Source organism: Melanotaenia boesemani, chromosome 19 (assembly GCF_017639745.1).
Source record: "Melanotaenia boesemani isolate fMelBoe1 chromosome 19, fMelBoe1.pri, whole genome shotgun sequence".
NCBI lineage: Eukaryota > Metazoa > Chordata > Actinopteri > Atheriniformes > Melanotaeniidae > Melanotaenia > Melanotaenia boesemani.
This window is the reverse complement of record NC_055700.1, coordinates 4,684,585-4,698,860: the sequence shown is the minus strand read 5'-3', so window position 1 is coordinate 4,698,860 and position 14,276 is coordinate 4,684,585. Positions and strand designations below refer to the sequence as shown.

Genomic DNA, 14,276 nt, shown 5'->3' with positions numbered 1-14,276 from the left:
TGTGAATGAATGAATGCATGAATGTTTTTTTTTTTTTGCCCATAATTAGGCATGTAAGTAATGCGTTATCCACAGCCACGTGATGACATGTTGTGGCCACGGGTAATTTTTTCTTCTTCTTTCAATGTCACCAGACAGGCGCGGTATCATTCAACTAAGTTCCAAATAAAATTACTGCAACATGCATGTATGTAGTATTTCAGCATTTTGTGGTATGATTAGTCTTTAATTCACTGAATAATGGCTGTCACCACGTGACGCATTTTTGACAGCCATACAACACTCTTGATGAAGAAAACACAATGTTAAAATACATTTAATATTTATAATTTTAAGTTGTACATTTTTAATCAAAGCAGTACAGGTGTTGATTGTTTGATGCATGTTGGCGTCTCCTCGTGGATCACATTCCCTCATTCTGCAGCAGCTGGAAAACCATTGCTGCTGAAAGCATGGAGATGTTTGGTTACGTCAGATCAAATTCTCTAAAGGGGGAGGAAATTCCATCCGAAAGCTGGATGCTTTTTTTTAGTCTCTGCATATTCACGAGGGGAATTTGAATCTGATGTGGAGGGAACTTGCTGTGGAGTGGAAGTGGGTAGGGTTAAGTTTTCAGAAGGACCCCTGGTGAGAGAGAGAGAAAGAGAGGGAGTAAAAGAGAGCGAGCGAGAGAGAGACTGAGCGATAACGCATAGGCTATCTTGGACCTGCACGCGCTTTTAGCGTGTGTCTATGCTTCTTTGGAGGGAGGAAGGGGTGAGGAGTGGAACGGTTTTTGAGAATTCTCTGGTGATCGCACACACCGGGTTTGCTAAAGGAGACACCGGCGGACGCACGAGGCAGCTGGAGTGGATTACCGAAAGACGAGCGTGCCATTACGCATCACGCAGCTCCGGCGCGAAGCGAGTTTGTTCAAGTGTTCTTGCCCCTGTGAAGTAAGAGGAAGAAGAGGAGGAAGGTGGCGGTCCGAACTCCATCTGCGGTCACACGCCGACCGAACACCGAGGAAGTTGTCGGGCTGCGCGCGGAGCAGCAACCTGGATGTTCACTGGGTCACAACAAGGAGGGAAGTGTTTTACTTCGACCTTCATGGACCGACTGCTCAAGATGACCCGTGGATACTCACGCCGTCTCAGCGGAATATGTAGTCCGTGATGGACAGTGCTTCCACTTCTGTGCTGGTCTGATCAGGGGACTCGGCTCGATTCGGGGTCCAGTCTGCGTTCCTCCACCATGTCGGTGGAGAGTGAGTGAGAGACATCGAAGCAGACAGACAGAGAGAGAGAGCTAGAGTGAGAGAGAGAGAGAGAGAGAGGAGACCGGGCAGCGCGTGAGACCGACCCCCCACCCCTCGTACCACCACCCCCTGAACCATCCTTCCACCATGACCTGTGGGATTACAGCTGGACGCGACATGATCCTGATTAACATCATCTCTCTGGTGTTTGTGTTGGGTGAGTGCACTTTACCACACGCGCACGCGCGCTACACTGACATACACACACACACACACACAGGTGAGGGCAAAGGGTCATCTGGCTCTCCTCATTAAAGCTTTTTGGCCTCGCGGGGACTATTGTACATTGGATGTCACTCCCGATGCAGCCCGCGTTTACGGCCGGGTGAAGATGCTACAACTAGTTTGGAACCAGACTGCTCTGCGCTCTTTTCACCCCAACCCCACCCCTTCCTCCCCCTAACAAAAAAAAACAAAAAAAACATGAAACGTCGCTTTCAGGGCACATGTGTGAAAACCTGCAGACTTAAAAAGTATGTTGTGATAGAAGTACTTAAAACACCACAAACACACAAATTTAAGAATTACTTGCATTTTTATAGTGATGAATAAATTAAAAGTAGCCAAAATTTCAACAATATTTTCCTGTTCGTCCAACATTCATCTCTTCGTGTTATATTATGGGCTGTACTTATATATTATAAAAGCTGGAGAGCATCCGACTGCTGTTCACTCTGCTCCAGCATTTCTCCTCAGTCAGCAGACCTAGCTGATCGCTACTGTGTGTGCAGTAATTTAACTGTTCCTGTATCGTTTCTGGTTTTATGCCCACTCTTTTATGTTTTCTCACGTAATTCGCTGGTAATCTGAGCTCAGATCTGCCCACCTGAATTCCCCCTTTCCAGCATTAAAGGCTTATCTTATCTGATCTGATCTTGTTTAGTAAGCAGCCTATCACATTGCACATGTCGAGGTGGATCTAATTCAAATTTATATAGTGTTATATATTTTTTGGTGGATTATCCTATGGCAATGCGCGAGTTTAGCATAAGCACCTGTTAAACAAATCCAGTAAAAAGTTCAGTATTTTCTACTCAATTGTGGAGAAAGTGCAAAAAGTGTAATAAAACTATTCTGAAATGGCACAAATGTACATTATTCGACTAAAAGTATTTTTTTTATTATTATTATTATTCACAACTAAAGGGTAAAGGGTTATTTGTATTTCTTATTTTTTTCTCTTTGCAAGGTCAGATATATAAATGCAAGAATATTAGAAGTAGTTGGCCATCTCGTCCAGCAGAGGGCGCTTATTGCCATAAAAACCCGTCAGCAAGCAGCAGATCAATAATAATGCAGGAAGACGTGATTAGAAAATCATGGCACTGAGACTCTGGGGAGTCCTGTGGGTTCTATACTGCAAATAAAAACAACTGTACAGCAAAAACTAGGATGTTTTTCTGACTTTGTAAACAGCAGCTGCTTGCTTCACATGCAGCTAGAATCACCTGCTGCTGTTGCTGCGCAGATTAAAGCAGTGGAGCGCCTGTTAAATCAGTATCAGTTAATGTCTGTTATACAGAGTAAAAGATAAAATCCTAAATTAAATTAATGATTGCCTTTCAAGCATCTCCCGTTCTCCGCAGCAAACCTGTAAACATTTATTACAACATGCTGCTCAGAAAATCTTCCAAAGTCATAGAGCAGTAATAAAACAATCAAACAACCTAATACCCGTGGAAACACATGAGGCATGCCACACACACCATGTAAATATCTACCCCAGATTATATGTATATATTTTATATATATATATATATATATATATATATATATATATATATATACACACAGTAAATAACAGAGGAACATTTAAGTAAATATCCCTGCTGCTTACTTTGTATTTTTCAGTAAAATCATACAAAGTTGGTCTTTCCTGAATCGGTGCCATCAGACCTGGTCTTCACTCTCTTACTCTACATGACCATATTTTTGAATTAGTCACCTTCTCAAAACTTTAAACTTTTAGCAAAACCTAACAGTGTCATAAATCAACACAAACTTTTTCATATTGTAATTAATTTTACAATAATAATAATACATTTTATTTAAAGCGCCTTTCAGGAAACACATCAGGGGGAGATTCTTATAAATGATGGTGTTAAATGATGATGGAATTGCATGGTTATAAGATGTAAAGATGGCAAAAAGAGATTGTTACGTGTTGATGAGTTCTTTTATAGGCAGTTAGTCAGACATCATCTGACTGGACCACTGCAACACCTTCTTTCTTTACTTCATTCCGTTGCAGATCTGCTGCTGTATTTGGGATCATTGTCCTGTTGCATGAAACAGTTTCAGCCAGGCTTTAGCTGTCAGATAGATGGACTGACATTAGAATGCTGTGGTATCCAGAGGAGTTCATAGCCTGCTCAATGACTGCAAGGTGTCCAGGGGCCTGACATTGGAAATAAGCCCACATCATCAACCCTCCACTACCATGCTTGACAGTTGGTATGAGGTGTTTGTGCTGATATGCCGTTAGTCTTTTTTTTTTTTTTTTGTGCATTCTGACCAAACATTTCCACTTTGGACTGGTCTGTCATTATTACAGACATCTTGTGGTTTGTTTAGATACAGTTTTGCAAACCTAAGCTGTGCTGCCATGCTGTTTTTAGAGAGAAGAGGTTTTGTCCTGCAACCACTCCAAACAACCCTTACTTGTTTTGTTTTTTTTTTCTTTTTTTTTTATTGTATTGTCGTGAACTTTAACATTATACATGCAAACTGAGGCATGGGGAGTCTGGCATGTAGCTCTTGGGCTTATGGCAGTTTCTCTGAGCTTCGCACAGTCTGACCTTGGCCTAACTTGCTGGGACAGCCACCACTGGGAAGATTGGCAGCTGTTTTCCTTGTGAAAAATCTTTCTCTCTGTAGAGTGATTCAGATAGTTTGGAAATTACCTAATAACCCTTCCCAGATTGATGGGCAGCAACAATTGCTTCTTTGAGATCATTATGAAATCTTTCGTTCTTGGTATTGTGTCAACACACACCTGAATATCGCAGAGTATTTAAGCAGCACATCCTTCTTGTAGATGTGGATTGGTTGTTGAAATGTCAGTGGATTATTTCAAGAACCAGAAGTTGAATTGACTACACAAGTGGAGTTTTTTTCCCCACCATCAGTAACCTTGAAGATGGACTTAACTGATGTAGTTAAGTAGTTTCCTGCTGCCTGTTGACTGCTCCACAGTGTTTTCAGTTGCTAGAAGAAGAGTAAAAAAAAAAAAAAAAAAAAACCCTTGTTTTTCTGGTAGAAATCACATCTGCTGAGGTCAATCGATTGTTGTGTGGGAGCCCGTTTGGGTTTTGCCTGAAGTGCAAAGAGGAACAATGAGGTGGAGAAATGGTGCTGTTGTTCTTCCTTGATTTTTGCAGATTCTGCATCTTTGTGTGTTTCCAGCTGCTGTGGACAGTATTTGTGAAAACAAAAGCCAAAAGCCTAAAGGTAGAAAAATGTGTGGTTTAAAAAAAGTTGCTATTGGATTATGTTCTAGAGTGGGCTTTTTTGCCCTGGGTTTTGTCTGTCAGGTCTTGTTGACGATTGCTTTGGTACCTGCAACCTGAAAGCAACATACCTGCAGACAATTTATTGGATTAAAAGAGATATTAAAAATAACTAAAAGTCGAGCATCTACTCTTATTTAGGTCAAGGTTTTAAAATGTTTTGTTCGCTGACTATTCGTTTTAGTTTTGCTGTTACTTAGTGATCTGAAAGCACAGAAATCTGCCTTTAAATAAGGATTTGTAGACCATAAACTGCCCTTCCATAAATGCTGTGCACACCTTGTTGCTGTGGCCGTGGTTCTGTCTAAGCGGCCGACAGCTAAACGTTCATATCACAGCCAGCAGAATGTTCTTATCTTGTCCCTGTGATGCTCAGTTAATTGGATTCCTCCTACATGTTTTTGTCTCTGCTGTAATGAAAGCTGTTTAACCGGCTGGCAAAGGCCACTTTCAGACACACTGCATGCGACTGTGGTATCAGCGCAGTAAAGGTCCAGTCTGCTGGGAGTCAGACTGCAGATACTGTAACTACTCAGTGTGCTTTATCATCATCGTCATTCATCCATGTTTCTGCTGTAATTGATGTCTTAGAAGTTGGGATGAAGACTCAAAATCATATCAATTATCACCTCCAAATTGATGTTAAATGCACAAAGTGAAGAAAAGTGCTTAATCTTCATGACAAAAAAATAATTTAAAAAGGAATTTACACTGTTTGGCCAAAATAAAAGTTGCCACCAAAAAGAGAAGGTCACACACTCTAATATTTAATTGTGCCATCCTTAGCTTTGATTACAGCAGTGTTCTCTGTGGCATTGTTTCAGTAAGCTTCTCCAAAGTCACAAGTTTTTTTTTCCATCCAGAGTTGCATTAATTTTTCTCCAAGATGTTGTATTGATAATAGGAGAGTCCGACCATTGTGCAAAGCCTTCTCCAGCACATCCCAAAGATTCACAATGGGATTCAGGTCTGGACTCTGTGGTGGCCAATCCATGTGTGAAAATTATGTCTCCTGTTACCTGAACCACTCTATCATAATCAGAGCCCCAGGAAACCTGGGATTGTCATCTTGGAATAATGGCCGTATCATCAGGGAAGACGGAATAACCTTCTCATTCAGTAAATTCAGGTATCAATTAACCTCATTCTTTGGACACATAATGTTGGTGAACCTAGACCTGAACCTAGAGCTGACCAACTGCAGCAACCCCAGGTCATAGACTGCCCCCACGGGCCTGTACAGTAGCACTTGACATGATGGCTGCATCACTTCATCCTCCTCTCTTCTTACCCTAATGCGCCCATCACTCTGGAACAGGGTAAATCTGGACTCATCAGACCACATGACCTTCTTCCATTGCTCCAGAGTCCAATCTTTATATTCTCCAGCACATTGAAGCCTTTTTCTCCAGTTAGCCTCACCGATTAGTGGTTTTCTCATGGCTACACAGCCGTTCGGTCCCAATCCCTTGAGTTTCCTTCACATTGTGTGTGGAAATGTTCTTACATTCACTATTAAAGATAACCCTGAGTTCTGCTGGTGTTTTTCTCCAATTTGATTTCGCCAAACGTTGAAGTGATTACAGATCACCATCATTCAGGATTTTTTTCATCCGTCTTCTTCCTGGAAGACGATGATTCCTCACTATCCTTCCAGTTTTAATAATGCATTGGACAGTTTTTAATTCAAATGTATCTCCTTAGATGTTTTACATCTTGATGCCAATGATCTGACTCTCCTTAAACAGATTAACATCTTTATCACGACCACAGGATGTGTCTTTCCACATGGTTAAGAAATGAGAAGCTACTCATTGCATCAGTTGGGGTTAAATAACTTGTTGCAGCTGAAAGATAATCACCCTGCAGGAATTATCCAATAGGAGGCTCCCACCTGTTAGCTTAGTTAAATCCAGGTAGCAACTTCTTTATTTTGACCTGACTGTGTATTTTGTAGTCTTGTGACAATGCGAGATCCTTATTCTTTTCAAAAGTATGACTCAGTCAGAGACTGTGCCATGAAAGCTGTCCTGCAGGTTGCTGAGGATCAAATCCCCCCCGCCAAAGTTTGCCCACCAGGAGCACTCAGGAGTTGACGCTCTGAGTTGAGTTGATGATGTTGCTCTTTATGTTCCGCACCGGATATACAACTACTTGGATGCACTTCTTGATACTTATTTTATTTATTTTAATCACTTATCTTATTGTAAATATGTGTATGTGTTAAATCAAGAGCTGCTATGCTGTCTGAATTTCCTCCATGGGGCTGAATAAAGTATTCATATATCTATATATCTAATAATCTAATTTCCTGTTTCAGTTGAATGCAACATAATTTAAAACTGTGAGAAAAACATTTAACTTTAGCAGCTTGAAGCTGAATCATCAAGCAAAAGATGCAATGACATCCCATCCTGTCAGCAGTAGATCCGCCTTCTTGACCCTCTGTTTTCTTTGTTCCTCTTTTTTTCCTGCAGATGTGTGCGTTTGTGAGTCGAAGCTGGGCCCCCCCGGCTGGAGGGAACCTCTGGACTGTGTCCGAGCCTCTGAACTGTGCAACCAGAACAGCCAGTGCAGCTCGCGCTACCGGATCATGCGCCAGTGCCTGTCCGGCGGGGACAAGGAGCGCAGCACCATGCTGGCCTCTAAGGAGTGCCAGGGGGCTCTGGAAGTGCTGCAGGACTCGCCACTGTATGACTGCCGCTGCAAGAGGGGCATGAAGAAGGAGCTGCAGTGCCTGCAGAACTACTGGAGTATCCACATGGGCCTGACTGAAGGTAAGCATCTAACACTGAAGCCTGTGGAGAGCTAATTAAGCCTCCTGTTGTGTGTAGGAGAGCCTTTTTTTTCTTTCTGTGTTTTGGGTTGGCACAACTTTTCTGAGAACTTCCCATGTGTTGAGGCCAAAGAAGCTTTATATTGATTCTTGTGTGGGTGCCTGGTTAGATTTTGCCTGAAGTGCAAAGAGGAACCAAGAAGTTGTTGTTTTTTTTTTCTCATTGTTTTTTTTTTAAGGTGAACTCCAGTGAGATTTTTTTTTATCTTTCCATATCTGTTGAAGTTTCTAGGCATTGTATAGAACTTCTGCACAAGTGCAAACTGCAGCAAGAATTCAAATTATCCAACCCCTGACTGATTTAGTTCTATGTATCTGCGCAGTTAATTTTTTTCTTTTTTTCTTTGGTCCTGCTTGCTTGCATGAACAGATTTCATAAGAAATAGGGAATCAGATGTGACAAACCTGAACTTTATGGTGAAGCTGACAGCAGCGCTCCATGTGACCTACTTTTTTTAATACGGCACTGTGAAAATGTCACATGATCCGATCATGCAGGTGTGATCACAAACCCAAGGACAATGTCTCTGCTTTTAAACTCTGTAATCTGTTGATAGAGGTAGAGGCATCCTTCTTATCAGGCTCACTGGGGACAGTTTCTCCAATGACAAACTAGTTGGTCAACTTTAACATGATTTTGAAGTAAACAGGACTTTTCAAATAAATTAGTCTGTAAACATAATGTTCTGACTTGTTATATTGTGCATGTGTGAGAGGGCAGAGACATTATCCTTGGATCTGTCATCATGATCGGATCACATGACATTTTCTGTTGTTAGCTTCACTGGAAAGAGTAGGTTTGAAACTCCTTCCTAGGTTTTTTTCTTTCAACATTGATAGACCAAGGAAAACTGGAGATATATTAATTTAATAACACAAAAAAAATACTGAATGTAAAAATGGGATGGGATGGGCAGGTGTTGTATTTCTTTCTATATATTTGATATATATATATATATATATATATATATATATATATATATATTTATATATATGATTTTTCTGGACTTTTTGGGTTCAATATGTTATTAAATAGGGTTAAAGTGGAAAAAATAATTTTGGGATCATATAAGTGAGATTGTGCTTAAAAAAAGACACAAACATGGGTCTGGAAAACGTTTTCTTTTCTTTTTGTGGTATATAAAGAAAAAATCAAAAGTATTCAGATCAAAATATTCTCAGACCCTTCAGGGTTTTAGGGACTTTGCTGAGGGCTTAGCAGTGAGTTGTGGGGTAGACCTTAAATGTCAGTTCTTGACATTAAAAGCTGATCTAACTGGACCACTTCTGACCAGGTGATGTTCACTGCATACCAAGGAGTGTGTGTTTTAAGGTGTTATACGCTGTGAGCTCTGCAGAGAAAGATCAGCTGTTTGTGGGAACTTCATCACAACAAATCAGGCTTTGCACAAACGCTGTGTTTTCAGTCACCTGGCTGATGCCTATGGCTAGTTTACATCCCACTGCTGGTCCTGGGTTCAGGTTTTGTTTGTGTCAGCACTGCCGACACATGTGCAATTACATACACACACATGCACGCACACGGCCTGTTGGCTGGCCTAGTTTGGGTCTCAGCAGTGGCAGAGCTCATTAACAGCCTTTCTCTTTGTTCTTGGTTCCACTGAGGATCCCTCTGTGGTGCCAGCAGTGCTCTCACAGCCACTGCATCTCACACACTCCACGCATACACGATCACTTGGGGGGGCACGCACAGGGCCCACATTTAAGCCAGACAAAGTTGCAGCGTACAGAAACACAAACAATGTGAAACACAATAGCTTCAAGGAGACAGAGTGGTGCGTTCAAGTGTCGCAGCACTTTGGTGTGTGCGTGTCTCTGCAGCGTGTTGTGTTTGTGTGTCACAGTAACTGAATGATTTACTGCTGCTTTTGAATTGTGTGTCTTGGACCAGTGGTGACTGGTTGTTTGTCTTCTTGTCTTTGTGTTGGCGCGGTGATGGACTGGACCCATCCAGGGTGTACCCCACCTCTTACCTGATGGCAGCTGGGATAGGCTCCAGTCTCTTGTGACCCTCCCAAGCAGAAATAGAATATGAGTAGATGGATGGCCCTGTGGTGTTTGCAGTGTTTCATCTGTATGGGGACTTCTTGTTTCTGTAGTTTTACTGTGGGCATCATGTGTTGGTGTGTTGCAAACAAAACATATTGCTTTTGTCTATAATAATGCACATGAACACACCACAGATGACAAATTGATTCTTGTGCGTCTAACTAGTAAAGGGAAGACGAAGGAGGTAACTGATGCATCTCAGTAGCCATCTTGGAAACAGCTGGTTAAATGAATGGAGAGAGAATTACATATTTTCATCTTAAATTCCACCGGGACTTAAAAGTGGAGTCAAATGGGAAAAAAATTGCCTGAAGTTTCCTCTCAGAGAAAGTTTAGAAATCGTTTTTTCTTCATATTTACTCATGTACTATTTTTTCTGTGGTGTTTTTGTGCAACACGCCACTACAGCATGTTTGTGTTTCGGTAAAATCATGAAACTTTCACTATGAGCTGCAGGACGCTGAAGACTTCCTGATGTGAATTTTTTTTAATCTAAAAGGTTTATCAGGTGATTTTCACAGCTGCAGATGGTTTTATCCTTTTTCATAGTGCACACATATTGAAATGAAACACTTTCATATTGTCAATATCATTTCAATTTAAGTTTGCTCCAACAAATGGTTTTCTGACAGACTATATTTTCAAAGTACATAAAGAGTTACACTGAGATGCTTATTCCTGGAAATGAATAAAAAAAAAGTCACACATGAAGAATTCTTTTGTTATTCAAGCATAAGTGGGCAAAACTTTCACTTTTTCCAAACGAATGATACTTTTCAGTAATTTTACTGGCCATACATTTTTTATATGTCTTGATGGTGAAGCTGAGGGTTTTTGATACAGTGACCATACACCCCTTTGTCTGTATACCTACTCAAGGGTTGTAGATAAAGATGATGTCTTTACCAATCATAGCAAAAGCATGAAATGACTAAATAAACAACTGTCTGGAATGTTGATTCAGCTTTCACTCTTTGTATTTGTCTTCCAAGGTGACAGACTTTGTTGTAATCTGTTGAATTGGGGCTTAAAATAGTTGTCCAGACTTTCTGTTTTCACTCATTTTCAGTCCAGCCTGTCACAAAGATACATCATTTGTTCCAATTTCTTTAGTTTAATCAGTTAAAAAAACAAAGAAAACTGTTTGACAGACCTTACATAGAACTTTTGCAGACACATAAGAATTGTTCCCTCAGCTGTCTTGACTTATTGCTAGAAGTGGAAGTTGCAGGAACCTAAAGCTAATGAACAGTTGTACCAGCTGTGTGCAAGTTAAAACAACTTATTACATAACTTACACAATTTGCACTATGTTGTCTTCTATTGTCCTTTAAAATAACCCCTAGTTTTATTCTATAAAAATGTTCTTTACCTTGTTTAGTCCTTTCAAATTTAATATTTTTCTTTTTGTGTTTTTTTTTTTTAAATATAATTTCCTTTTGTCCAATGTGCGCAGTGGCTGGGTGGAGCTCCCACAATTTACTGTAAAATTACAAAAAATCTATTCTATTCTATTCTATTCTATTCTATTCTATTCTATTCTATTCTATTCTATTTTTTTCTGCAAATCAAATCAGATGACAATCCAGCAGTGTGGGGTCCCTCAGGGTTCTGTTTTGGGCACAGTTGTGTTCCTGTTGTATTTAAACTGTGACAGATTAGCAGATTTATGCCCACCTCTATGCTGATCATATACAGCTGTGCTGCTCCTTCAAGATCTCCCAGGTTCACATTTATCCCTTGAAATGTCTCTTGGACATTGTGACACTGGGTCATTATTATAGATGATCCTTTGTGTCTTTAATCTTTCCTTTAAGCACCTCTACTTTTTTGAGATTTTGACACTTTGGCACCCCCTAACAAAGGTTAAGTCAGCATCTACTTTAAATCCTGTCTCTTCTCTGAGCTTTCTCCACCTAGTAAAAGTCAGGGCAGTAAGGACTTTTTTCTTATCTCTTGCTGTATCCTTTTCTCCCTTTGTTTCCTTGTTTCTTCCAAATATATCCTTTTGGGTTTCTTTGCTGAATCAGACATGTTGCATGTCCAAAACAGCATGCCTGTTGATATTCATTCGTTGGCGTAAGACGTGGTGCCAAAAAGCAAAACACAGCCATCACGTGATACTTGGAGCTGGAACATAAAGATGTAAAGTGCGGTTTTTCAGCCTCAGGACACTGCAGGGCAATGGCAGCTCCTGGAATTTACATAATGAATGCCAGTGTACCATCAAAACGAGTCAGAAACAGAGTTTTAAGGTTGGAAACTTATGCAGTGTTACTTTAAGGTTATATAATGCACGTTTTGTCTGTGCAGATTCTCTGTCACCAAGTTGATTGTAGGCCTGATTTCTTAAACAGGATGCAGCTGGACTTCTTTTCTTGTTTCTTGTTGATGTTTCACCTCTGATGTGAAGGCAGCTTCAGTTCAGACAGAAGCCTTAATCATCTTCAGAGTCCACAACACTGCTGCAAAGCTCTTAGCTGGAACTGCTGCACACATACTTCCAGTTTTATGGTTGTTTGATTGTCAGTAATTTCACAGTATTACTCTCAGGGCTTTGCATGTACAGTCATGTTCATGTTCATATGCTTTTCTTTTTGATTGAGCCTATTATGTTTGTTTTTAATCTTTTTTTCTGTGCTCTTATTGTATGTTAAAATCAAACTTTAATAGAAACATATTACAATGTGATTGATTAAATTTCCACAACTCTTTAATAGGGATGCTTTCAAGGACACATGTAAATTAGTTTAAACTGCAGGATTTAGTCACAAATCTTAAAATGACCAGAAATGATTTGAACAAGGCGGCTGTCTGTGTGCACATGGGTACAAAACATCTGTCTGACTACAAAGAAGCTTTCACATGTTTCATCTGCTGCTTCTTAATTACATCACACTTCTGATGGGTTCATATACGTCTGGAACAAATTGTGCTCTTGCAGTTTTAGTTTCCAGCCTTATTTTTTTCTTTCATGTGACAATGAACAAAAGAGTCTTCTGCACTATTTGTCTGCAGCCTTTCGTTTGTGCATGAATATTTAACAAGTCAGAAGAGGATTTGTTGGCTTTTCGGCTTAAAACTCATAAAAGAAGCCAGACAGAAAGAACAGGTGAGGCTGAAATAATTCAAGTTTCTGTGTGCTGAAGGTTGAGGATGTGTTCAGGCGAAGCAGGTGAAAACAGGGCTGAGGCTGGATTTAGGAGAGGATTAAGATTAGGAATTAAAGCTGTGGTCAGTATTTGGAAGCAGATTTACTGCAAGTTTAATAGTTTAATAGCGTCTTCTACTAACACGGTTTTATCTAAATAACACTTTTTAAAACTAGTCATACAGGAAATATTAAAAGATAAAATCTAAGTTTACTGGGACACAACATTCTGGGTAATGTTTGGTACAGTCTTTAAGATTTTAACTGGGTTTTTAGTCTTTTTTAAACAATAATATGACAGACAGCAGCATCCAGATATCACCATGCTGACATTTCCGTCCAATCTCTTTCATGGAAATCTTCTGGGAGGGAGCAGCTGGGCAGCTGTTGACGGAAGGGAAGGAGATGAATAATGAGCTGAGAAAGAGGAAGTTGGTTGTGGGTCAATGTTCAGCAAATTGTTTGCAGAAATCAGTCACACAAACAACACCTCTTACAAGAAAGAATTCACTCAGTGTGGTTTGTCCTCTGTGACACACCACTAAAGTCGGGACTGTGGCGTGGAAGAGGTGTGGACCCAAACGCAGGCAGATGACGAGGCAGAAGGCAGACCGGTGCAGGAACAAGGTTTTAATAAACACACAGATGGACTAACGAGGAACAGGTAAAGTTAAAGAGCGGCTTAAACCAGGTGCACTAATGACGGGAAGCAGAAAGCAAAACAAAATACACAAAGGAAAGAACTGCAAATATAACATGACAAAACTACCAAACCGAAACCCACGAATCATGACAACTAACCTTTATCAACTGTTGCATCTTAGAGTGAATCTCAGCTAGAAATGAAGCCTTTTGACTGTTTTGTTTTGGCCTCACTTGACAGTTGCCTGGTGCCTGTGTAGGGGGGTATTCCACAAAGCTGGATTAAAGGGAAAGCCGGGCTTATTTTGAAAAGTCTGGCGCATTTAAGAGAGAGTTCTGTTCCATCAACGTGGCTTATATGAATGCCCACTGAGTAACCATGGTAACTTATGTACCAGAACTAGGCTAACGTTCAAACTTAGCTTAGCTGTGTCTCAAAGGTCTGATACAGAGTCCGAAAAGAAAGCGCAGCATTCTACCACCTCATAGACGCCGTGCTCCCGTCACTCATTCTGGTGTATAAGTAACAACAGCACAAAAAAAAACTAAACAAAAAAACACTTGGTATCATATCACTACTTTGACTGTCTTGAATAAATCAATAAATCTGTCAGCGCCAATGTAACTAAAGAAACGCAACCATTCAAGTACTGAACATTAAATGAAATGAAAAAGAACATGGTATTCATTAAAACTAATTAATACCTTATTAAACCCCCTCCCCAATTTCACGAACACCCGACCTCTACTGCCTCTGGTTGGCTAACAGTA

The 14,276-nt window shown here is 40.4% G+C and overlaps 1 protein-coding gene across 1 annotated transcript in view; it reads left to right on the top strand.

Moving 5' to 3' along the window:
- The first annotated feature begins 728 nt into the window (after positions 1 to 728).
- Positions 729 to 14,276, top strand: part of gfra2b (GDNF family receptor alpha 2b) — a 127,849-nt gene continuing 114,301 nt past the window's right edge. The window contains exons 1-2 of the mRNA XM_041971019.1: positions 729 to 1,454; positions 7,284 to 7,583. Of these exons, the coding sequence (XP_041826953.1) occupies positions 1,385 to 1,454; positions 7,284 to 7,583 (370 nt within the window). The 5' untranslated portion in view covers positions 729 to 1,384. The remainder of the gene's footprint in view (positions 1,455 to 7,283; positions 7,584 to 14,276) is intronic.